Source organism: Dipodomys merriami, unplaced genomic scaffold (genome assembly GCF_024711535.1).
Source record: "Dipodomys merriami isolate MVZ:Mamm:240054 unplaced genomic scaffold, mDipMer1.0.p SCAF_2, whole genome shotgun sequence".
In the NCBI taxonomy this organism is placed as follows: Eukaryota; Metazoa; Chordata; class Mammalia; order Rodentia; family Heteromyidae; genus Dipodomys; species Dipodomys merriami.
Window position 1 is genome coordinate 114,370,541 of NW_027203381.1, and position 26,092 is coordinate 114,396,632.

The window sequence follows — 26,092 nt, forward strand, 5'->3', positions numbered from 1 at the left end:
GTGATGTCCTTTTATTGATTGGAGATCTCTAACTAGAGGTTTATGAAAGCCAAAAGGGAATCCCTTCCCGCGTTCCCTCATCCATCATGTTTTTGAGCATCTCTAAGACCCAAGCAGAGTTGAGGCCAGAGGATGCTTCAGTGACGGACCACCGTTATCCCTTCCTGCATAGATGTTAAGGGAGGACACAGCGTGTGCGCGCCCGTGTGCGCGCCCGTGTGCGCGCGCGCGCTCCGGGGAAGGCGCGGCGCCCTGGATCACCATTGGACGCCAGGAAACGCCCGGACCTTTAGCCCCGCCCCGGCCCCGCTCCGCCCCGCCCTCGCGGCCCGGCGCGGAGCTGCGCTCGGTGGCCCGGGCGGGTGTGTTTGTTCCCCCCGCGCGCCGAGGCGGCGGGCCGGCCAGGGTCAAGGCCGCCTCCGATCCGCGCAGCCCACTATCCTCCCCGCGCCAGCCCTGCCCGGTGCCCGCGCCGCTGCGTCCCCGGCCGCCACGGCGGGAGGGACGGGGCGCCTCCCGGCCGCCTGCGCTGCACTCCGAAGCCCGCTCCGCAGGTCAGCCGAGGGGTCGCGGGGGAGGGGACCCGGGGGAGGGGGCACGGCGAGGGGTCGCGGGGGAGGGGGTCGGGGGGAGGGGACCGGGGGGAGTGGGCGCGGGGAGGGGGCGAGAAGCGCCGGCGTGCCCACCCCGGAGCGGAGGCCGCCTCCCCTAGCCGATTCCCGGAATCCCCTCCGGTTCTCCCGGTCTCCGGGACTCCGCCTCCCCGGCTTCCCTCCCGGTCGTGGGGGCTGCTCCTGGTGCGGCCTGGGCTGCGGCCTGGGGACCCCGGTCATCCCGGGGAGCCCTGCGGCTGGGCTCCACCCTGCCGTGCCCCCCCAGGTGGCCGCCGTCGGGGGTCCCAGGGTCGTGCGCCCGGGACACTGGGCTGTAACCACTGCAGGGTGCGGAGCTTCGGGGTCGGAGGGCGGCCATTCCTGACGTCCGCCTGGCCCGGCCACCGCGGGCGCCGCTGGGGTGGGGTGGGGGGGCCTGGATTTCTCCTCGGCGCCGAGCGCTCGGTCGGTGAGCTCCCCTGAGTTGGATCCCAGGTTTGGCAGAGGGGTCTTGGAAAGGAAGAGCCTGGGAGTCCAGGCCTGGGCTTGAGCCCTGTCCCTCAGCTTGTTACTATGTCAGGACCCCGCCGGCCTCGTCCCGCAGTTCAGGTTTAACGGGAGCGCAGCTTTAGCAGAGGCCACACCAAAACTGGCTCTAAAGAAAACATCTTGGCAGCTAGCGGTTTAGAACTGGGTGATAAAGTTTGATGTTTGTCTCGGGAAACAGCCCGAACTTTTAGCTTCCAGAGCTCACTCACAACTTGTTTTTCTACTTTAAATTATATATACAAAAACTTGCATGGCTGTGTGTATGTGTTTATGTGTACCACTTGAGCTAGACCTCCACTCCTAACTTTTTGGTGGTTAATTGGAGATAAGAGTCTCAGACAGACTTTTCTGCCCAGCTGGTTTTGAACCATGATCCTTAGATCTCAGCTTCCTGAGTAAATAAGATTATAGCCCCCCACCGCACTATATAACATATATACATACATATATATGTATATCTATATATACACACACACACACACACACACACACACACACACACACACACACACACACACACACACACACACACACACACACACACACACACACACACACACACATATATATACTTTGTACTGAGGTTTGAATTGGGGATCTTGTGTACGCAGTGCAGATGCTTTACCACTGGAGCATGCCTCTAGACCTTTATCATGGCTGTTCTTAACTGAATTTTCCTCCAAAGTTTTACTTACTAATATTGGTTGATGTAAGGATGGGTGTCGCTCAGTACAGTGTTTGCCTAGGTTGCTGGGAGTGACAGGTTCGGTCTCAAAAAGTAAGGAAGAAGTTAAGATCCACCTGTATTTGGTTCAGGTTATTTAACCAATAACAACTTGGTGACTTATCTAAAGAAAAATGAAGCAAAAAAAAAAAAAAAAACCCTAGAAGCAGTTAGGTACAGGTGGCTCACACCTGTAATCCTCACTACTCCAGAAGCTGAGATCTGCAGATTGTGTTTCAAAGCCAACCCTTCAGTAAAGCCCATGAGACTCTTACCTCCTACTAACTGCTAAAATTCTGGAAGTATATTTGTAGCTCAAATGGTGGAGCATTAACCTTGAGCAAAAAAAAAGCTCAGGGATAGTGCCCAAGTCCTGAGTTCAAGCCCCAGGCCTGGCACAAAAAAAACAAAACAAAACAAAAAACCACCAACAACACTAGGAAAACATAGATCACCCAAAAGGAATTGTCTTAGAAGTCAAACTGGTTTTCTGCAGTGGTAGGGATTAAACCCAGGGCCTCACACTCTACCACTGAACTACAGAAGGGAAGCTTTTAATAAAATGTATCTTCCTCTGGCTGAGGTATTCTTATTGAAATTATATATTCCAGTAGCGCATGGTGGTATGCTTCTGTCATCTCAGAATTTAGGAGGCTGAGACAGAGGATCATGAGTCTGAGGCCAGCTTTGGCTACAAAGCAAGGCCCCGTCTCAAAAAAAAATACAAAAAACAAAATAAAACTATGAATATACACATACATTCCATCACTCACACTTGCCCACATAAAAGCACATTGGATTCCTGTTCCCATAACACTTATAAACTTTCAAAACGAGTCCGTCACATATCCTTTATCAGTATTTCTATTTTATCAGAACCAGCATCCACATTAAACCAATTGTTGATTGTAAGAAGAACTTTGAGGGGCTGGGAAGGTGGCTCCGTGGTAGAGCGCTTGCCTTGCATGCCTGAGGCCCTGGGTTCGAGTCCTCAGCACCACATAAGCAAAAAGAAAAAAGCCAGAAGTGGCTCTGTGGCTCAAGTGATAGCGTTGAAGAGCTGAGGGACAGCACCCAGGCCCAGAGTTCAGGCCCCACGACCGGACTCCCCCCCCCCCAAAAAAAAGAAGAACTTTGATGTATATGACCAAATAAGAAAAAAAAAATCACACGGTCATGCCATTGTATAAGCCAGGGTCTTGCAAAGTAGATACTGTAATTTTTGTTTGCTTGGTGACTTGCTTTTAATTCTGAGGTTCTTAAAAATACATGTAAGTTTTAAGCATATCCCCATCTCTGCACAGCACTCCAGCCAGTGAAAACACTTGAAAATGCTCCCTACTGGTTGTAGGAAAGTTGCCTGCCAGGCTTAGCCATTTTCCTCTCTGACAGTGGAGCGCCTGCCCCTGAGTGCCCCGCACAGGGCACAGGGGAGGAGGTCAGCTGATTGCCCACAGATCAGAACAACCCGGAAGCCCAAATGGCTGACACCACCTGCCTCTCTGAGATTTGCCAAAATCTCCCCCGAAAGAAAGCAGAGCCAGAGTGCTGAGGAAGACTGAGCACAAGCGTTTCCGGGCCTCATTCCCCAACCTCCCTAATTGCATCAATCCTTTAGTACCGGCCTTCAGCACCAGCCTGAGCCGCTGTGGAAGCTTACCTGAACAAACTAGAATCAGCTCACAGTGTCAAAAGGAGAACAGGATTTCACGCCGCCGAGGAATGATGATAGGTGGGGGAAGGGAGAGGAGCAAAGAAAAGTGTTCAACTAATCACACACATAGGTACGGAAATTACTTAGCAGCCAGGGAAGAGCTGCTAGCTCTCCAGGAGGCTGAGATCTGAAGATCATGGTTCTAATGTAGCTGCAGCAGATTCGCACTGCCAATTAACCAGCAAAAAGCAGGAAGTGGGGGTGTGGTTCAAGTGGTAAAGTGTTAGCCTGGAGTGAAAAGCTAAGGGACAGCTCCTATTCACAAACATGATGAGCAGCGGAAAAACCAGGAAAAAACAAAACAACAACAACAACAAAAACCCCAAGAAATAGCAAACTAAGTGTTAAAGAACTTAAGAGTGGGGAAAAAAAAAAGACTTGGTCCAGCTGGGCACTGGTGGCTCACGCCTGTAATCCTGGCTACTCAGGATGCTGAAATCTGAGGATCGCGGTTCAAAGCCAGTCTGGGCAGGAAGTGCATGAGACTCTTATCTCCAATAAACCACCAGAAAACCAGAAGTGGCACTGTGGCTCAAAGTAGTGAGTGTTAGGTTTGAACAAAAAAGCTGAGGAACAGCACCCAGGCTCTTAGTTCAAGCCCCATAACTGACAAAAAAAAGAGAGAGAGAGAGAGAGAATGTTGGTGAATATTGTATTTAAATTAATACAAAGTATCAGTAGAAATTGTGGCTGGAATAGAGTGGACTTGTTTTAAGTCTAGACAAAAAAAAAGAAAAAAAAGCAGCAAAATGTAAGGAAGTAAAGGAGGAAAGGGGAAAACAATGAGAGTTAATGTCATCTTGCAAAACACTGATCAATAAATACGTCTTAAATGTTAAAAGATAGCCAGATACCAATGGCTTAGGCTTATAATCCTAGCTACTCAAGAGACTTAGAAGTGAGGATCAAAGTTCTAAATCAGCCTGGTCAGTAAAGTCTATGAGACTCTTCTGTCCAATTAACCACCAAAAAACTGGAAGTGGAGCTGTGGCTCCAGTGGTAAAGCACTACCCTTGAATGAAAGAAGCTCAGAGACAGTATCCAGGCCCTGAGTTCAAGCCTCAGGCCTGGCACCAAAGAGACGGGGGGGGGGGGGGGGGGGGGGGGAGGGAGGGTGAAGGCTTGAGCTGGGGACAATTTGTACTTGCATATGTGTATGACTGGCTGACGCCCCTGCCTTCATGGTAAGGAGCTTGGGCAGTCGGTGAGCTAAGAGCAGACTGACTGCATAACATGGGCCCACAAAGGCAAATAAAAATGGAGGGCCAACTCTTTTTTAAAAGTCCCATAAAATAAGCCGGGTGCCGGTGACTCAAACCTGTAATCCTAGCTACTCAGGAGGCTGAGATCTGAGGATCTCCGTTCAAAGCCAGCGTGGGCAGGGAAGTCCGTGAGACTCTTTATCTCTAATGAGCCAACAGAAAACTTGAAGTGGTGCTGTGGCTCAAGTGGTAGAGCACTAGCCTTGAGCTGAAAAGCAGAGGGACAGTGCCCAGGCCCAGAGTTCAAGCTCCACAAACTGACAAAAACAAGAAAGTTCTATAAAATACTAAAATGAAGAATCTCCTTCAGTTTTTTCTCAAATAATCATATTTTTAAAAGTACTATTTAATGCCATTCTAAAAAAAATTAGCATGAATCTTCTTCTTTGTATTGTGTGTCAAACCAGATTTGAAAATTAATACAAGGACTAGAAGTGTGGCTCAAGAGGTAAAGCACCAGTTTTGAGTGAAAAAAAAAAAGTGAGACTACAAGATCCTGAGTTTAAGCACCAGAACCAGCATTAAATATATATCTATGCATATTCAAATATATATAGTTGAGGCTGGGAAGATGGCTTAGTGGTAGAGTGCTTGCCTTACATGCATGAGGCCGTAGATTCAATTCCTCAGTACCACATAAGCAGAAAAAGCTGGAAGTGGCATTGTGGCTCAAGTGGTAGAACGCTAGCCTTGAGCTGAAGAGCTGAGGGACAGTGCCCAGGCCCAGAATTCAGCCCCCATGACCAACAAAAAAAAGACAAAACAAATCAAATATATATATTTAATATATAGCAAATATTTATATTATATAATATGTATTTATACATATATATGCTATACTTTATATGTTATTATATAAGATATATTATAAATATATGCAATATATTATATTTGTAATATTTATAATGTATAATATATTTAAGTATATCAGATATTTATATTTAGTGTATATATGTAATGCCAACACAAGAGTACTTATTTTGGATATAGAATTACTGCATTACACTATTAAGAGCACTCAAGCCAGATTCAGGATGGTATAAACCACAAAATCATAAACAAGGGTAAAATAAAAATATAGACAATGACCTCTTCCCTCTTTGGGCAAATAGATTCTCAAAACGGGAAAACAAGGTTCGGTTAGAAGCAGTGAGTGCTCCCCGCCCCCCCCACTAAGCAGGACTGAGACGTTATTAATAGGAAGAGGAAGAATCAGACATTGCTGGAAGTAGATAAGCACCAGACTTGGGAAGTTCAGCAGTTGGGTGCTGAGACAAAGCAGGCTGGTCATCTCAGAATGTGCAGGTGGAGAGGCAAAAGCTGGTCCTTCTAGTATTTCTCACACCGTTGCAAGTTACTGTTAGATTCCAGAAAATGGCTGCCTCTGGAGCATTAAGTCACTGGCTTGCTGCATGGGTGGCAGCTTGAGCCTGTCTGAAAAAATTTTGGACTTCTCTTCGGCCAGTAGTTATTTTGATGTTTTTCTGTTGAAGGTTATGATGAAGTAAGAGTTCCTGGAAGTATAGAACTCTCCTCTGCCAGTGACTCCCATTCAATCCATAATCTATTCATCTCATCTAAAGGGTTTAAATCTCTACTCTGGCTGGGCATCAGTGGCTCACGCCTGTAATCCTAGCTGCTCAAGAGGTGAGATCTAAGGATCACAATCAAACCTGGACAAGAAAGTCCAAGAGACTCTTATCTCCACCTAACCACCAAAAGTTCAAGGCTCGGAACCACCACACACACACACACACACTCTCTCTCTCTCTCTCTCTCTCTCTCTCTCTCTCTCTCTCTCTCTCTCTCTCTCTCTCTCTCTCTTTCTCTCTCTCTCTCCACACTCTCTCTCTCTCTCTCTTTAACTGACTGTTCCCTGTTCAAAAGTTAAATTTACAATTCTCTCAGGAGAAGCTGAGAGAGTCAGCTGGAGTAAAAAGACAGATGGACCAGCTCTTGGAGGACAGAGGGCTAGCACCAGGAAGTTGGCTAACCCATGCTGGCTTTGTGTGATTTTGTCTTTGCCCTGTTTTTAATTTTTACAAATTAATTATCAAGTCCAAATATGTTAATCATCTGGTATGATTTTCTTTCAGATGAAAAAATAAAGGATTTAAAAACCAGTAAAGATGCTTTTGAACTACAGGGCCCCAGCCGTCCATTCCCTTCTTTGGTGTCTTACAGGTAAGTGCTACTTTTTATCTTACTCTGTGGTAGCAAGCTTGTGTTGACATCACCATACAGAGTTCTGTAGTGGAGCAGCAAACTGCCTTCCTAACTGCAGGGCCAGATCAGCCTGCTTCCTGTCAGCTGCTCCTTGAAAAGCTGACTGCTGCTAATTTTAGGAAAACATGGATATATATATAAGAATAGCAGAAGGTGCAGTGATATTGGGGGGTATCCTTGTGTATCATTTAGTGGTCCTTACTGGGAGCTAGTGCCTCACATTTGTAATCCTAGCTAATTAGGAGGCTGAGATCTGAAGATCACAGTTTGAAGCTAGTTCAGGCAGAAAACTCTGTGAGACTTCTCCAGCTAACCACTAAAAAGCTGGAAGTGGAGCTGTGGCACAAGGAGTTAAGTTCTAGCTTTAAGCAGAAAAAGCTAAAGGACAGCACCCAAGCCCTAAGTTCAAGCCCTAGTATTGGCACCAAAAAAAAAAAAAGCGATTTCTTATAATTCCCTCAGTCAAACCCAGGGTAGAATTTATCACCACACTTCATTAGCTGGAAAGGGAGCCAACCTTGTAACTCTTACCCTGTAGCTTATGCATTCTATTTACTATCCATCTTTTCTCTTACTCTCTCTTTCTCTCTCTCTAGTTCTAGTCTTGTTACCTTGTTGCTTCTATTTCAGAAGCGATGTCTTCTGTCACACAGTTTATCAGCAGGCTATCCAGGAATGGCACCAGGTCTGGCAGCAGCATGGATGATCTCCATGGATACCATGTATCTAAAAAATTCCAGGAACCCTGCTACTCTTACAGTAATTGTTCTATCCAGGAAACAAATGCCCGTACACCTCCACCCCCCATTGAGACTCACCAGTTTCAATCACAAACATCCTTTTTCCTCTACCACCCTTAGTAAACACCCTTACCTTTAAGATGAATTAATTAACAATCTGCTTATTCATAATCCTGGAGTTCTCTTTTCAGGTAAACCCTGGTAGTATCATGTACCAATGATCATATTTTGGATCCATTCAAGATACAACTCTTAAACTATGTACTGGTGGTATCAATGTCAGCTAAGAACCAGATGCTTAAAATTTTGGTTAGCACAAGACAGTCTTAATCCAGTCATAATTAATACCTGTTTGTAAAAGAATATTGAACTTACTGAGACTGGTTTGGGAAGAGTGAAGTAATAGAGGGGATGATTTTTTTTTATTTTTTTTTTCCTGTAAAGATGCTGTACAGAGAGGTAACAGTTACTTCAGTAAGATAATGAGTACATTTCTTGTCCAGCATTGTTACCCCCTCCTTTGTTTTTCTCCCATTATCCCTTCCCTTCTCTACCTCCCCCACTTCACCCCCCCCAAAAGTTGTAAGGTTCATTTCCAACATAGTGTCCTGTGAGTATCATTGTTGCAGTGGGTCATTCTGTGTCCTTATTTCAGCATTGGATGATTCTTTTTTTCTTTTTTGGGTCCGGTCGTGGGGCCTGAACTCTGGGCCTGGGCACTGTCCCTCAGCTCTTCACCTCAAGGCTAGCGCTCTACCACTTGAGCCACAGCACCACTTCTGGCTTTTTTTCTTTTTGCTTATGTGGTGCTGAGGAATCGAACCCAGGGCCTCATGCATGCAAGGCAAGTGCTCTACCACTGAGCCACCTTCCCAGCCCTGGATGATTCTTATTGATGAACATTGTATGCCTGCATTGATGTGTCAAAATTTCTTCATTAGAAATGTTAAAAACTGACAAGTAAGAAAACAGTATTAGAAGGGAAGCATATATAGAAACATTAAAATAAAGTAAGATAAAAATAAATTTAGAGTATTAATTGTAAGCCAAGCCCAGAGAATACAGTACCACTCCACTAACCTATTTTTTTTTCCTCTTAGTGTACACAAGCCTAATGTTTGGTGCTTCTCATTCTCTCAATGGTAAGAGATGTTCTTGGTTTGAGTAAATTTTTAGAAAGGTCAAAATGTTTGGGTGACCATTCCAACATAATAAAAAATGCAAAGTCTAATTTCTGATCCCAAACTTGTTAGTTTTACTAGAATCTTTTGTCTATAAAAGGAACTAAAATTAACTAACTCTAGTTTTCATACGTGCCTTACAAAAGAATTATAAGAAATGAACACTAGAGATCATTTTAAGACCTCTTAAAAGAATAGTCCAACTCTTACTATTCTTACTAGTGGAAAAATGAAGCCAGCAGCTGGTGGCTCATGCCTGTAATCCTACCTCTTCAGGAGGCTGAGATCTGAGGGTCATGGTTCAAAGCCAGCCTGAGCAAGAAAGTCAAAAGTCTGGAAGTAGAGCTCTGGCTCAAATGGTAGAGCACTAGTCTTGAGCAAAAACCCCCAGAGGGACAGTGCCCATACACTAAAAACAAACATGCCCATTGCATACCAAGTCCTGAGCTGGAAACTGGTGGTTCACACCTCTAATCCTACCTACAGAGAAGACTGAGATCTGAGGATTGTGGTTCAAAGCCAGCCTGAACAGAAAAGTCCATGAGACTCTTATTTAAATTTTTCAGCAAAAAGTCAGAAGTGGAGGTGTGGCTTAATTGATAGAGCACCAGGCATTGAGTTCAAGCCCCATACTGGCAGTGCACACACACACACACACACACACACACACACACACACACACACACACAATTAATAGTATAAGGCAGGATTTGACAAGTGGAGTGGTTAGAATCTCATTTGCCACCCATTCCCCAGCATACAACACTATATAAGTCAACTGGATTTCACTTTTAAGTGCCTAGCTCAACACTACTTAAGCTAAATGCCTAGAAAGGGCTAGTCCTTACACACGTTATTCAACTCTCCTTTCTGTGACCAGGGAAATAAGTGCAGAGTGGGGTTCAGAGGGAGCTGGGAGCAGAGCTAAGAAAATGGAGGGGTGGGGAGGGAAACAAGAAGCACACTGCAGAGCCCAGAATGAACTGGATTATTTTGGCCCAGTAAGTTAGAAAGACTCAGTAATTGGGGAAACCCTTTTATTCATGTGTGTGTGCGCGCGTGTGTGTGCACACATGTGTGCGTACTGGGACTAGGCCTTGAACTCAAAACCTCAAGCTCTCCCTTAGGTTTTCCCACACAGCTGGCACGCTACCATTTGAGCCACACCTCCATTTCCAGCTTTTGGTGGTTAATTGGAGATAAGCATCTCATGAAATTTCCTGCTCAGGCTGGCTTCCAACCTAGATCCTCAGATCTCAGCCTCCTGAGTAGCTAGGGTTACGTGCGTGCTACCAAGGGCTCATACTCTTGTTTATGGAGTGTGAACTTCCTGTTTTCGGCATTCCCCTCACTGTCAGGAGTTTGTTTGTTAATAAGTATTAGTTCATTTCCTATGTCCTATGTGAAGAACCCAGGACTCTCCAGAGGGCTTGTGTCCCCACATCCCAAGGGAAAGATAGAACAATGGCCCAAATGCAGCCCTTTGTCCCAAATGTCAGCCGCATTTTTAAATTTCTTCCTGTTTCTCTTTAGGTTTTTCAGAGGAATCTTGCATTTTGAAAATGACAGTACAAAATTTTCGGCTCATTTTATCATGGGAATTAAAAAACACTTCAGTCGTACCAACTCACTATACATTACAATACACAGTCATGAGGTTGGTTGATATTTCATTTTTCTCTTGCTAAAGTAGTATCTTTCCATTATATACTCTCTCTCTTAGTCTCTCTTTTTTTCATCTGCCTCGCACCTGTTCTTTCCTGTCCAGTTTTTATATAGCCCTTTAAAAGACCAAAGGCAAAATACCTATCTCTGTGTGTGTGTGTGTGTGTGTGTGTGTGTGCGCGCGTGCACGCGTGCATGCACACTGCAAGTGCACCAGAACTGGAGCTTGAACTCAAGACCAAGGCCTCATGATCTGGCTTGGCCTCTTTTCTTTATTATTATTTTCTTTACAAAGCTAACACTCTACCACTTATACCACACCCCAGATCTAGCTTTTTGCGGGCTAATTTGAGCTAAGGCTTCTTTCTGCTCAGGCTGGCTTCGAACCGCAATCCTTACACCTCAGTCTCCTGAATAGTTAGGATTTACAGGTGTGAGTCACCAGTGCCTGGCTTCCATCCACATTTAATTTTCCTAGTGATGTCTCAAATTCAGCCAAGATGAATGTTTAAAAGTCCTCTGATTTTCAGAGGCATAGAGGTCTGCTTACCATATTGATGGCTTATGTTCACTTTTCATTATTCATAGAAGCAAATGGGAGACCATAAAACTGTCCAGCAAGTCTGGTTAGTCACTCACCGGCTTTACCCATGTCCCAGAACACAGTCTCTCTTTGTGCTTCTTGCTGCAGGGTTGGTAGGAGTTAGAATGGATGGCGTCTTTTTGGCCCTCTTCTTCCCACATCCAGTAGTCACTCTCGTAAGTCATTCTTTGGACTCAGTGGACCCTGAAATGTCCTTCTGTTGGTTATGTACTTGCCTGGTTTATTTGCCTGGCACAGGAAGGGCCTTTTGTGAGTTTCTCTTCAGCCTCTTTGCATTGGTTGATCACCTATTTTATCTACCTACCTTTCTAAAGTTAGTAGATCTCAACTAGCACAGTCCTGACTTAGAACCATGTGGCCCGCTGCCAAAGAGAAAGAAGAGGCCTCAGAGGTGACAGTCATGGATGTCCGAGAGCGGGAGGGAGATCTGGGGCCTCTTACTGGGGAAGCCTGCAGTTCGTTCATCCAGCAAGTATTTACCAAGCCCCTACTGCATCCCTGGTTCCAGCCAGGAAACAAAGTCCCTGAGCTCTGGGGGGGGATTATTCTGAAAATGGATGGAGATAGCATGAATCACGTAAAGGTATAATGTGGCAGGTGGAGGGAAGCACTATACAATATAAAGATGGGTAAGGAGGGAGAGAGAGCAGCTCCATTTTAAAATAAGGTGTTTTAGCTTGGCACTGGTGGCTCATGCCTATAATCCTAGCTACTTAAGAATCAGGATCTGAGGATCACACTTTTGAAGCCTGACAGGAAAATCCGTGAGACTCTTATCTCTGATGACCCAGCAAAGAACCTGGAGGTGGTGAGAGGCAAGCCAGGAGTGGGTTCTTGTTCTCAGTATGAAAAAGTACGGAATAAGGCCGGGAACAGCAGAAACCTTGAGCAGAAAAATACATCCAGAAGAACAAAATGGGGAGCAGGAGCCAGTTTTCCATCTTAGCTCTGGTGTGGGGGTCGTCTCCTTTTAGCCCCTCCTCAGGAATCGAGAGCTAGGGAAAGGGAGAGAGGATTGTTTTCCAGAGGATTGTTTCCAGCAGGTTCCAGGAAGCCTAAAGCTTTCAAGTGTGGTGGATGATTGGGCCTCCGGGGGAGGGAGCGGCACATAAAGATGGGAAGGTCACTTCAGCTTTTTTTGTAGTCATCAGTGGAACTTGTGGCTCAAGTGGAAGAGCATCAGCCTTGAGCAAGAAAGCTAAGGGACAGCGCTAAGGCCCTGAGTTCAAGCCTCATTACTGGCATAATAAAGATAAATAAAGTAAAACTGTGGTTAAGGCAGGGGACGTGGTATAGTGGTATTTGGGCAGCGTCCTAAAGGAACTGAGGTATGTGAGACGCAGAAGATGGATTGGCATTATCTATGTACTAAAGCTTTGCTTTTTCCGTTGCTTTCCAAAGTAAACTGGAAGGTGCGAAGGCCATTGGGAACTGTACAAATATCACGTCCTCGTTTTGCGACGTCACAGATGTGTGGGAAGACATGCACGAGACCTACATCCCCTTGTTGGAGGGGTTCCGCGGGAACACAACATTGCTGCAGTGTGTGGGCAGTATCTTGGCCACCAACTGTGAGTCAATGGCTTTGTCAGTCTCATCAAGATCATCCTTACTTGTTCTACCGTAGATAAGAGGCTCTACAAAGGTGTCTTAGCACCAAAGGAGCTCTCTCCCGCTCTGCCATTTCCTATTTCTGCAACTGAGGCTCCTTATTTTGTGGCTCTAAGTCTACTTTTCTAAAAAGTGGAAGCAGGCTAGGCACCTGTGGCTCATGCCTGTATTGTGAACTACTTGAGAGGCTGAAATAGGAAGATCGTGGCCCAAAGCCTGAAGAAGAAAAAAATAAAAAGCCCAACCAGAGTCTTATCTCCCATTAGCTAGCAAAAAGCCAGGAGTGGAAGTGTGGCTCAAATAGTGGAGCACCAGTCTGGAGTGAAAAGCCAAGTGAGAGCACAAGGCTCTGAGTTCAAGCCCCCAGTACCATCGCCAGAAATAAAAGAAGATTGGGGGGGAGGGGCTGGGAAGGAGGCTCAGTGGTAGAGTGCTTGCCTTGCATGCCAGAAGCCCTGGGTTCGATTCCTTAGCACCACATAAGCAAAAAGAAAAAAGCCAGAAGTGGCGCTGTGGCTCAAGTGGTTGAGTGCTAGCCTTGAGCTGAAGAGCTGAGGGACAGCGCCCAGGCCCAGAATTCAGGCCCCACGACCGGACCCCAAAAAAAAAAGAAGATTTGGGGGAGACGTGATTGTGAGGTGGACAGTGATGGTACTGAGACTGGTTTCTCACTTTGTTTCTAAACAGTGTCTTTTGAGCCACCTGAGTTTGGCATTGTGGGCTTTACAGACCACATGAATGTGATAGTGACGTTTCCACCTGTCATTCCCAAGATTTATGGGAAAGATATTTCCCATCACATATCGCTCGTCATCAAGGAACACTGGGAGGAAATGGTGAAGACGGTAAGTGGTCTCTGTGCTGGGGGTCACTGATTAGTTGGTAAAGAAATCAGTGCGCCTCTTGCTGCTCTTTTCTTGCTCTCTCTGTTCTATTCTAGCTCTCTCTCTGTTCTTTTCTTGCTCTCTCTCTTTCCCAGCCACGTGGAGTGCTAACCTTGCCTGGTCCCATCAGGTCTACTGAATACCCCTTACCTGAATACCACGTGAGTGCTACTGTTCTTACTCCTCTTTCTGCTCTTTTCTAGCTCTTTCCTCTCTTTCCCAGCTCTCTCTCATTCCCAGGCCTTTCCCAGCCACGTGGAGTGCCACCCTTGCCTGGTCCCAGCAGGTCTACTGAATAAACCTACCCCTTACCTGAAAAAAAAAAAAAAAAGAAATCAATGCGCAGTTGAACAATTGAGACAGAAAGTTCTGGGTGCCAGGTGCCCATGGCTCACGCCTGTAATCCTAACTACTCAGGAGGCTGAGATCTGAGGATCGAGGTTCAAAGCCAGCCTGGGCAGGAAACTCCCTGAGACTCTTACCTCCAATAAACCACTAGAAAACTGGAAGTGGCGCTTGTGGCTCAAGTGGTAGAGTGCTCACCTTGAGCTGAAGAGTGCAGGGACAGCGTCCAAGCCCAGAGTTCAAACCCCACAACTGACCAAAAAGAAAAAAGTTCTGTGCATCAACAGGTCTCACTTTAGGAAAGAAGTCTCAATAGTTCGTCCATTGCAGAAACACATTTCTTCTTCTTCTTTTCTTTTTTTTTTTGTCAGTCATGGAGCTTGAACTCTGGGCCTGGGCGCTGTCCCTCAGCTCTTCAGCTCAAGGCTAGCACTCTACCACTTGAGCCACAGTGCCAGTTCCAGTTTTCTGACTGGTTTATTAGAGATAAGAACCTCACGCCTTTCCTGCCCGGGCTGGCTTTGAATGGAGATCCTCAGATCTCAGCCTCCTGAGTAGCTAGGATGACAGGCGTGAGCCACCAGCGCCCAGCACATTTCTTCTTTAAAAGACTAGGCCCTGGGCACAAATCAGAGGACCCACAGGAAGACAGCATGTGTGTACACAGGTGGGCAGATCTCAGGAAGCCAGGATGAAATCTCCAAAGGAATACTTTCACTGAGCCGCAAGTGACAAACGTGTCAAATGTCTCTAGTCTTCACACTGCAAGAGGAATGGTTCTTCCCCCTCCTCATTTCTCCCTGCAGGACTGCCACTGAATGTCCAAATCCTCCAGCGACTCCACTGTGAGACAGATCAGAATATTCCCTTAGAGGGCTAGAATGTATGAAAATGGACAAATAGCACTCATGGTTGGGCTTTGCTGTAATAGTTAGGATAATACTATGCCAACTGTAAAATCCATGCAAGTACCCGTGCTAGTGACTCACCTGTGATCCCAGCTACTCAGGAGGCTGACATCTGAGGATCCCTGTCCAAAGCTAGCCTGGGCAGAAAAGTCTATAAATAGACTTATTTCCAAATAGCCAGCAAAATCTGGAAATGGAGCTGTGGCTCAAGTGGTAGAGCACCAGTCTTGTGTGAAAAAGCTAAAGGACAGTACCTGAAATCAAGCACCAGTACTGGCACCAAATACACACACACACACACACACACACACACACACACACACACACACACACTCCAAATTCTCACCAATGTCTTACTGATTTTTTTAAAATTCTTTTTACAGCACAAACCCCGAATAAATGGAGACATCAGTGGAAATTTCAGCTATGTCATTGACAATTTAATTCCAAACACAAACTACTGTGTATCTGTTTATTTTGAGCCTAAAGGTCTGGGAAAAGTAATAAGATCTCCTTTAAAGTGCACCCTCCTTCAACCTGTCCAGGAATCAGGTAGGGTTTAGTTTCTGGAAATTCATGTGATCTAATTCATGCTTCTATCTTGAAGGTAAATCTGTTGGAAGAATCTGAACTTCATGGGGGTGTGCCAAAGGCATTTCTTCCAATAAAATCTTAGCAGGGAAACCTTTGCCGCTGGTCAGTCTCTGTACTGTGTGGTAATCAATGTTTACATCATCCTACCATTAAGGATGATACATATATGTCTTTCTAAGGCCAGACTCTGTCTAGAAGTACACATGTTTCAGGGAAACAGAATTAAACTCAGTGCCATGGGTCTTTGGTTGGCTGTTGTTCAAATCCAGTGCTGGAAGGTGGAGATGGAGACAGTGCGATCGGGGGCAGATGCAGCCTGACTCTGGGGATGACGTGGACCTCCTAGCATGGACCTTGCCTGTCACTGATGAAAGCAGAAAGCTCTTCCGTTGCAGATACCCAAATAGTAAACCGTGTGATCCAGAACCTTCCTTTCTCTGCAGAAGTAAGCTGCAAAACAGCCAGCTTAAAAGCCTTCCCAGCACAAAATCTGCTCAGTCTCTAGTCTGCAGCCGATTTATCAAAGGGGGGGAAACATCTTCTTTAAAGCCCTAAATTCCCCGGCCCCAGCGGATGTGTCTTTCATGTTTTAATTTACCAGAGTAAAATATGGTTGGATTTATAAGGAAATGACCTTAAGTGATAGAGTAAATTGTAAATTTGGTGAACTACTCTTTACCACCACCCTCAAATCAATTCACCAACAAAGAAGCCCCCTAAACCTGATGTTCCAGAGTTTTGTTGAGTTTCATTATGTAGCTATGACTGACTATATCATTGGCCACAGGATTGGACTCAATTTCCAGCCCCTCCTTGATCCCTGTAAGACGGAGGTGTGGCTTGAAGGATGATCCAGTCTTCTGATGATCCTAACCTTCTGATTAGGGTTTCTATCTATCAGCTCTTACTCAGAAGCTGCCCAGCCCTGTCCCCATGAGTCCCTTCATCAGCATAAACTCAGATATGGTCCTGCATTCATTTCTGCTATTGTAACACAATAGCACAGACTGGGATAAGTTAGAAAGAAGAGAGATCTAGCTCTTCCAGTCCTGAATGCTGGTTGTACCAGATGGAAGGGCCTTCTTGCTGCATGCATGGTGGTATGTTGGAGGGTATTTTCTGTCAAGAGGGGAAATGGTGAGCTGCCTTCACAACAAAGCCACTCCTGATACATAACCCACAATAACATGGACCCATCTATGAGCAGAGCTTCTATGCCCCAAATACCTCTCAAAGAGCTTATCTCCACAACGTTCACACTGACAGTTAAATTTCATCACAGTTTTTCCTCTGACTCTCTTTTTAGCAGAGGGTTATGCATGGGCATGCCGGGAGGCTGTTCCATCTTCACTCTGCACACATACATCATGTTGCATGTGTCAGCTGTAGCTCTTCCATCCATTCACCAAGACAGTTACAGTGAAGGTGTCCCAAGAAACCAAACAGGTTGGCATAACATAGCACCTCTCACTGTCCACTTGCTTCCTCAGCCACCCTCAATCAGTTAAACTCAAGATCCAAACAAATTGCATGCTTGAGGGGTCATGGACAGACAGCTGACAGCAGTTCTGATTTGGATTATAGCAAATACGACAGTCTCAGGCCAATTGACACAGGGTGACTTTGCCCAGAGATTTGGCCATCCCAGAATTCACTAATTGGCTCTTTCAGTAAAGCCCTTAAGGGAAGCTCCATTCGTTCATTTGGTAAACATTTATTAGGATTCTACAGTGATGAAATTCCATCCTGGACAATAGAGACATTATGGACCTTACATTGCAGTAGGAGACTACATGAAATTAAAAAAAAAAAAATAGAACCCAGCCTGACACTTGTGGCTCATTCCACAAGCGACACTAGAGGCTGAAATCTAAGGATCGCGGTTCAAAACCAGCCTGGCAAGAAAAGTCTGAGAGACTCTTGTCTCTAGTTAACTACCAAAAAGCTGGAAGTAGAGCCGTGGTAGAACTCAAGTGGTAGAGCACCAGCCTTGAGTAATTAAGCTAAGGGACAGTGCCCAGACCCTGAGTTCAAGCCCCAGTTACTGACACGCAGAAAAAATTAAAAGGTCGATTACATAACCCCCTCTTTTTCCTCTTTATCTACTTTTACTGAGGATTTGGTTATAGGTTTAACACCAATAAAGATCTTTCTACACATGTAAGAGAGTTTATGTCTTATTATATCAGTATCTATCTATTGTTGGTCCAGACATCCTTGCAGTCAGGAAATTGCAGTTTCCAAAAGGGATTTTGCCAGGCAAAGGGGAACTCTTTGAGCCAAGTGAGTTCCAGGCACGCTGCCTTTCTTTCACCTCTTCTGCCTTTAGCACATGCAGTCATGTACCTGGTAGCATTGCAGATTTGGCTGAGGGATGGAAAAAATGACCTCCCTTTATTTAATTTGGGTCATTAATTAAACAGCCTCAGCTAGTGGCTACTACATTGTAACCAGAAAACATCAACTAAAAAAAAAAAAAATGTTTACTTTGAAAGACATAAGCCAGGCACTGGTGGCTCAACACTAGTAACCATCAAAAAGCCAAACATTCAGGTGTGGCTCAAGTGGTTGATTACTAGCCTTGAGTGGAAAAAAACAAGTGAGAGCGTGAGGCTCTGAGTTCAACTCTTAGTGCCAGCGCAAGCACACGCATGTGTACACACACACACACACACACACACACACACACACACACACATTAGGCTTACTCTCCATTCTTCGATATGTCACAATGTAAGTTTTTTTTTTAAAACTTCTGCTTCCTCTGTATCAAACCTTCTAACACCAGAGCAGAGGTACATTGATTCCCATCAGTGACCCCTTCATCAGACTTCTTTTGAGGTATAATCGTTTATCTTCTCTCCAACAGGGCTATCAGAGTCTGCCAAAGCAGGAATCCTAATCACTGTGCTTTTGCTAGTAGCTGTCTTTCTGATCACCATGACGATGTTGGAACGGGTTGGTTATATTTGCTTAAAAACTAAACTCCCCAAAGTCTTGGTACGTAATGTTTCCTTTTTTAAAAATTTTGTTTATCGGGGCTGGGAAGGTGGCTCAGTGGTAGAGCACTTGCCTTGCATGCTCGAGGCCCTGGGTTCAATTCCTCAGCACCACATAAGAAAAAAGCCGGAAGTGGCACTGTGGCTCAAGTGGTAGAGCGCTAGCCTTGAGCTGAAGAGCTGAGGGACAGTGCCCAGGCCCAGAGTTCAGGCCCCACGACCGGACCCAAAAAAAAAAAAATTTTTTTTTGTTTATCTTTTTAACTTAAGTGTTTTTATTATATACTTGAATGTTTTCACAGAAGAGAGTCTTATGTAACAAAACCACCAGTGAGTTTTATCAGTCTGGAAAAACAAACTTTGCAATTGTAAGTTGTCTTATATGGATAGGTTGTCCATGTATTATAAAATTCCATCATTATTAACGTCTCACTAATTAATGTATTATTTGACCATTTTCTGTCTAAGCAGCATTTAGATTTTTTTTCCTCTTTTTGCTTTCTTTTCCTTTCTATTCTTCTATTCTTTGGCCATTATAAATAGTATAATGAAGTTTTGTGTGTCTGTGTCTGTATCTGTGTGTTGGTACTGGGGTTTGAATTCAAGGCTTCATGCTCTGGCTTGGTTTCCTTTTCCTCAAAAACAGCACTCTACCACTTGAGCCATACCTCCAGCTCCGGCCAGAATTTTTCTGGTTAATTGGAAATAAGAGTCTCACAATGTGTTTTCCTGGACTGACTTTAAACTATGATCCTCAGATCCCAGCTTCCTAAGTAACTAGTATTATAGCCGTGAACCACTGGCACTCAGCTTGCAATGGAAATTTCTATATAGATTTTTTTTTTTTTACTATGGGTTACTTGAATTAACATGCACATGCACAAAGTAAATTTATCTTATGATATAAGTAAGTTATAATGCTGGCAATAGTGTATACATTTGCTACAAAGTACCAATAACATTGATCAGTAGATTCATTTTTATTTTTTTAACTTAATTGTATTTTTTGCCAGTCCTGGGGCTTGAACTCAGGGCTTCGGTGCTGTCCTTGAGCTCTTTCACTCAAGGCTAATGCACTTGAGGCACAGTGCCATTTTCTGCTTTCTCTGAGTAGTTTATTGGAAATAGGAGTGCACTTTCCTGCCCGGGCTGGCTTCAAAACAGTCCTCAGATCTCAGCCTCCTGAGTAGCTAGGATTATAGGCATGAGCCACAGTGCTCAGATGATCAGTCAATTTTTTACAACTTTTGTTCAGTGTCAGATATTCTGTCATTTGTATTATTATTGTCTTATTTTAGTCTCTTCTGTGTTTCTTATTTTCTTTTTTTTTATTATCTTTCAGTAATTATACAAAGAGATTTCAATGTAACAAGTCAGGTTCTTCTGCATTTCTGTTTGGATCCTTAGCAGAGCCTTTGCATTGATCTGACATCTTTCTAGAACCTTCCGACCTACACTCACCCATCATTGATCACTTCCCCTCTCTCATTGCTTTTCTGTTGTATTACTTCAGCAGTATTTCCTATGGAAATATTTTTTAACATTTGAACTCATCCACCACCTAATTGCTCAACAGCCATATAACTACATGTCCTTCACAACTGATAAAATTACACTTACTTTATTATCTTTTATCTTGTATTTCTCCACTAAAAATTATTGTTGTATATTGAAGTAAAAATCCTAGGGATAGAAAATTAGGACACTCCATGTCAGAGTGTTTGTATACACATGTTTAATCAAGAGTAGATGTTCAATTTTTTTGTATGTGCCAGTCCTGGGACTTTAACTCTAGGCCTGAGCACTGTCCTTGAGCTTTTATGCTTAAGGTTAGCACTCTACCACTTAAGCCACAGCTCCACTTGTGGCTTTTTATGGTACGTGTTTGGAGATAAAAGTCTCATTGGCTTTCCTTCCCAGGCTGGCTTTGAACCATGATCCTTAGATCTCAGTCTCTTGAGTAGCTAGGATTGCAGTTATGAACCACCAGTGCCTGGCTGATTTTATCATTTTATAACATTTTTTGAGCATCTATTATGTGTAGTATGTTCCAGATGTTTGGGATACAAAAATGAACAAATAAAAACTCTGCCTTTGTGGAGCTGAAAGTTTGAGGAATGGGGTAGAGACAATAATAATTGATAGATGAGATTATAAAATTATCTAAGTAAAAAAATTTCCCATGAGCCTAGAGGTAACTAACTTATTAAGGCTTAGCAATACCAGCATTCACTTATTAAAAATAAGTATAAAGCATAGTTAAGAAATAAACTAAAGCTGGATGCTTTAGTTTATAATCGTAGCTACTCAGAAGGCTGAGATCTGAGGATCATGGTTCAAAGTCAGCCCAGGCAGGAAACTCCATGAGACTCTTATCTCTAATAAACCACTCAGAAAACCGGAAGTGGTGCTGTGGCTCAAGTGGTAGAGTGCTAGCTTTGAGCTGAAGAGCTGGGGGACAGCGCCCAGGCCTGGAGTTCAAGCCCCACCACTGACCAAAACAAAAAAAATAAATAAATAAAATAAGCTAGTTGTTGGTGGCACATGCCTCTAATCCTAGATACTCAGGAGGCTGAGATCTGAGAATAACAATTTGAAGCCAGTCCAGACAGGAAAGTTCATGAGACTCATCTACAATTAACCATCAGGAAACCAGAAGTTGCACTATGGCTCAAAGTGGCAGAGTGCTAACCTTGAGCAAAAAAAGCTCAGAGAGGGGCTGGGAAGGTGGCTCAGTGGTAGAGCGCTTGCCTTGCATGCATGAGGCCCTGGGTTCGATTCCTCAGCACCACATAAGCAAAAAGAAAAAAATCTGGAAGTGGCGCTGTGGCTCAAGTGGTAGAGCACTAGCCTTGAGCTGAAGAGCTGAGGGACAGCACCCAGGCCCAGAGTTCAGGCCCCATGACCGGACCCAAAAAAAAAAAAAAAAAGCTCAGAGAGAGCCTGAATTCAAGCCCCAGAACTGACAAAAAAAAAAAAAAAAAAGGAAGTACACAAATCATAGATGTGAAGCTTGGTGAATTGGACACACCCATAAAACTCATGTCCAGATCAGAAGAGAACATAGCCAGTTCCTCCAGAATTCTCAGCTAAGGATTAGACACTAATCCTTCCCAGGCATAACCAGGCTTCTGATTTCATTTTTCCTGGTTTGGAACTTTATGTAGGATATCCATTGCAAACTTCAACTGTAATAGTAACAAGAAACATTTAATGTATAAATCAAGCAGATGATGTCCATGACCATTGTGGAGAAAACTATCGATCTGATTGAACACTATAGCATTACTTACCAGTAAGAGAAGGAAGGAATGGTCAATAAAGTTTACTTACATTAGGGAAATAACATTGGATCCCTACCTCACACCACATACAAGTGTCAGTTCCAGTTAAATCTAAGACTGTAATATATGAAAGCCAAAGCAGTTAGAGTTTTATAAGGCAGTATCAATAGCTTCTGACTTGTTCAGCTTGCAGGTTTTTTGACTCTGTAATGGTCATTCAGTAAAACCTGTACCTCAAATTCTGGATTACCATAGAAAGTCAACACTAGGTTGTAACCTAGGCTGTGTGTATGTTAGATGATATTGCCAGCTGTGGGCTCATGTAGGTAGTGTGGGCCTCTTAAAGCCTAGGCAAGTCTTAAGATATTGATCAGTAGTTTAGCTGTATTAGGCATATTTTTAGCTTACAATGTTTTCACCTTACTATGTTTATCAGGTCATAATTGTATCATGAGTCAAAAGCATCTATATAGGAGATAAAACCGTGAGACTTCATTTCCAAAATAACTAGCAAAAGGAAGGCTAGAGGTATGGCTCAAGTGGTAGAAAGATATCTGAGCAAACAAACTGAGCAAATGAGAGACCCTGAATTCAAACGCCAATACTGTGGACAATAAAAACCTTTTCTTATATAGACTTTTTAGTTTAAAGTTTTAGCAAAAATGAATTTTTAATATAACAAACAGGGTTGAAGTGGGGAGAAATCGAAAAAGAGAAACATTTCCGCCTCTCATGCAGAAGAAGTAGTAAAAACACAAAATGTTGTTTTCATCTTTAGCTTTTGAAGCTGGGGAAATATACAAGATCCTATCTGTCCAGGGATTTCTTTAGGGGTCAGTCCTGGTGCTTGAACTCAGGGCCTGGGCACTCTCCCTGATCTCTCCTACTCAAGGGTAGCACTCTATTGTTTGAGCCACAGCACTGAGCTACAGCTTGTTTCCTGGTGGGTAATTGGAGATAAGTCTCAGAGTCTCAAGAACTTTCCTGCCTGAGCTGGCTTCAAATAGTGATCCTCAGATGTCAGCATCCTGAGTAGCTAGGATTACAAGCATGAAGCACCTCACTTGAATAAGAATTTTTAATACTATAAGCTACTTTGTGCCAAGGCTGGGATGGATACCAGTAAGTGCTTGAGTCTACAAGGCATTTCTTTCCTGGATTATTCCTAGCATTTATGGCCAGGTCCTGGGCTATTTCACCTAGGACCTTTGTCATTACCCTCAAGGGTAATAAAAAAATCTAAAGAACTCAGCCATTTCCAGATAGATTGCCCTTCATTCCCCGACCTTTGGTAGTCTGTAATCCTAGATATTCAGGCTAGAGAGAGTCACAGTTCAAAGCCAGCCTGCGCAGGAAAGTCTGTGAGACTCTCCGCTCAAACAATCCAGCAAAAATCCGATGTGGAACTCCAGTTCCAGTGGTAGAGTGACAGCCTTGAACAAAAAAAGCCGAGCCAGTGCATGAGAACCTGGCCAAAACAAACAACAACAAAAAGCCATAGCAATCGTTAAGTGATACAGTCTCTCTGTTTCTCTTAGAATTTCCATAGTTATCGTTCCCTGAAACTCTCCAAACCGCCACCATTGGAAGCAGTGGATATGGTGGAAGTCATCTCCATCCACAGAAAGAAGAAAGTGTGGAATTACAATTACGACGACAGTGACAGTGATACTGAAGTGACTCCTAAGGCAAATGCGACTGGCTATACCATGCATGGACTCGTAGGCCGCCTTCTAAGCCAGGATCCAGCCTCCTCCATCCCTTCCCAGGAGTCCCAGCTCATAGACTCAGATGCTGAAGAATCCGATGAGGCTGAGGCTGGAGCTGAGCTGGACCCCCCAACAGCACCAGAACCCCAACCTTGGCAGTCAGGAGACTCAACTGAGCCCTATGAGAGGAGAGAAAGTCTGCTCCAGGATCCCTTTCTTGAGGACAATAGCAGCTCCCCCGAGGGCTCTGGAGACAGAATTATCTTCAATGTGGACTTAAACTCTGTATTCTTGAGAGTTGTCGACAAAGACGTGGACGAAGCCAGTCTGGTGTCATCTCTGACAGAAGAGATGGCGGACCCAGAAGAAGACGCTGATGGAGGAGAGTCCACTCTGCTGCTGACCAGTGGGGAAAGGACTCAGGCTGCTCACCTCAGCCCCTCTTCCCAGTGCCTGTGGACAGAAGATGCTCTGTCTGACCAAAGTGATGCAGACGCGGACATGCAGGATGGTTATTTAATGAGATGACTCCAAGAGCAGCTCCCGAATGTGAACTGAGAAGTACCTCTGGGTATTCCTGCACCCTGTATGCCCGGAACTGCCAGTGTCTGGGAAGGAAGGAAGCCGTTCTTCCAGGCACCCTCATCTGTGCAGGTCCCCAGTATTTATGGAGATCACAGTACTGTTCAGTGTGATGTTTACAAGTTCAGAGTGATGTGTTTTGGACAAACCATGCTCTGCCATGTTTACCCGAACACACTTCACTTTGCATGCCTCTGAGTAGTGTTTCCCAGGGAGCCTGGTCCACTGGTTTTCAAGGGTGGTAGAGACCCCTGGATTCTATATTTCTGGGAGATAATTAAATTGGACCATGTGCCCCTGGCTCACACCTGTAACCCTAGTTACTCAGGAAACCAAGACCTGAGGATCACGATTCAAAGCTAGCCCAGGCAGAAAAGTCTATGAGACTCTTTTTTTAAAATAAGTTTTTTATTGTGAAAATACCGTACAGAGGGATTACAATTACGTGAGCAAGGTAATGAGTACATTTCTTATTAAGCATTGTTGCCTCCTCCTGTGTTTTTCTCCTACCATCCCTGCCCTCCCATCTCCACAACTACACTCCCCCTTACCTCCACCCCATGAGACTCTTATCTCCAGTTAACCACTAAAAAGATGGAAGTGGAGGTGTGGCTCGAATGGTAAGAGCATTAGCTGTGAGCTAAAAAACTAAGGATGGTACCCAGGCCCTGAGTTGAAGCCCTAGTACTGACACACACAAAAAAGTGCTATAACACCAGAGTAGATGAAAAGTGGAATGTTTCCAACCTCACTGGCCTCATCCTCACAGCCAGTTTCTCAGACCTTTTTCTGAGTCTTATTTAAAAAGGGGAACAGCCGGGCGCTGGTGGCTCACGCCTGTAATCCTAGCTACTCAGGAGGCTGAGATCTGAGGATCGCGGTTCAAAGCCAGCCCGGGCAGGAGAGACCGTGAGACTCCTATCTCCAATAAACCACCAGAAAACCGGAAGTGGTGCTGTCGCTCAAGTGGTAGAGCGCTCACCTTGAGCTGAAGAGCTGAGGGACAGCGCCCAGGCCCAGAGTTCAAGCCCCACGGCCGACAAAAAATAAAAATAAAAAAATAAAAAGGGGAACAACAAAAATTATATCGGGTCCTAGTTCAAGGATAAAATAGATTCCTTGTGTAATTGCTCCAACACAAATGGAGAGGGGAGAACAGTGAGGTTGCAAATGCCTGTAATCTCAGCTACTGAAAGAGCGTGGGAGGAAGGCAGGAGGGTCACAAGTTTGTCAGTAACAAGTAAAACATTAAAAGTAATAATAAGGTAGAAGGAAGAAAGCCACAGTAAAGAAACCTTGTACTCACATTCCATTTCTTTGCATCTCAGTCTGTTTTGAATGATTAGCCGGACCATCTTTAGAGAGGACCTTCTGTAACTGCATATATTCACTCCGAGTCTTTTTTTATTCTTTATTTTTTTAAAAAAGATTTTTGTATGATGTCAGAGTTTGGGTAAAGGCAATACAAGAATATCTTTATACAAACTTGTGTGACCGGTCTTCTCAATGATTTCTTTGTCCTGTCTAATTGTGCAGCATGTTTGCAATTCATTTTCCATCTCAAGATTATCCCAGTTCCCTTCTTGGTCTTCAGTGGTTCTGTGGTCTGTGAGGTGGGGACCCGGGGGCCATCCCCCTCTGCACCTTCACATGGAGTGTTCGAGAACAGCCATCAGAAGAGACCAAACATTTCCCAACAAGCCAGCCCGCCATGGGTTTTCCAACCTTACCACTGCGCCACGTTTACCAAGAGGAAATGAAATCTTTCCCTAGATATCTTATGGAAGAAAAGAAAAACCGTTTCTGAGAAATAAATGGACCAGTCCGTGTGTCATTTCTCCCTGGGGAGCCCAGGGAAGACGCTCTGGAGCCGGGTTTGCTAAAACAGCTCAGCTCTCTGGAGACAGGATCGCACAGG

At 44.5% G+C, this 26,092-nt stretch overlaps 1 protein-coding gene across 2 annotated transcripts; it reads left to right on the plus strand.

Moving 5' to 3' along the window:
- The first annotated feature begins 350 nt into the window (after positions 1-350).
- Ifnar2 (interferon alpha and beta receptor subunit 2) lies at positions 351-25,659 on the plus strand. Of its 2 annotated transcripts, XM_070030592.1 has the most exons (10): positions 351-554; positions 6,939-7,026; positions 8,909-8,950; positions 10,523-10,646; positions 12,660-12,829; positions 13,557-13,714; positions 15,390-15,558; positions 18,470-18,600; positions 18,902-18,967; positions 23,422-25,659. In XM_070030592.1, the coding sequence occupies exons 2-10, from the start codon at positions 6,972-6,974 to the stop codon at positions 24,118-24,120; spliced, it is 1,614 nt and encodes a 537-aa protein (XP_069886693.1). In that variant the 5' UTR covers positions 351-554; positions 6,939-6,971; the 3' UTR covers positions 24,121-25,659. The 2 variants fall into 2 exon arrangements, with proteins under 2 accessions (XP_069886693.1, XP_069886694.1); XM_070030593.1 differs by lacking the exon at positions 18,902-18,967.
- The last annotated feature ends 433 nt before the right edge of the window (positions 25,660-26,092 follow it).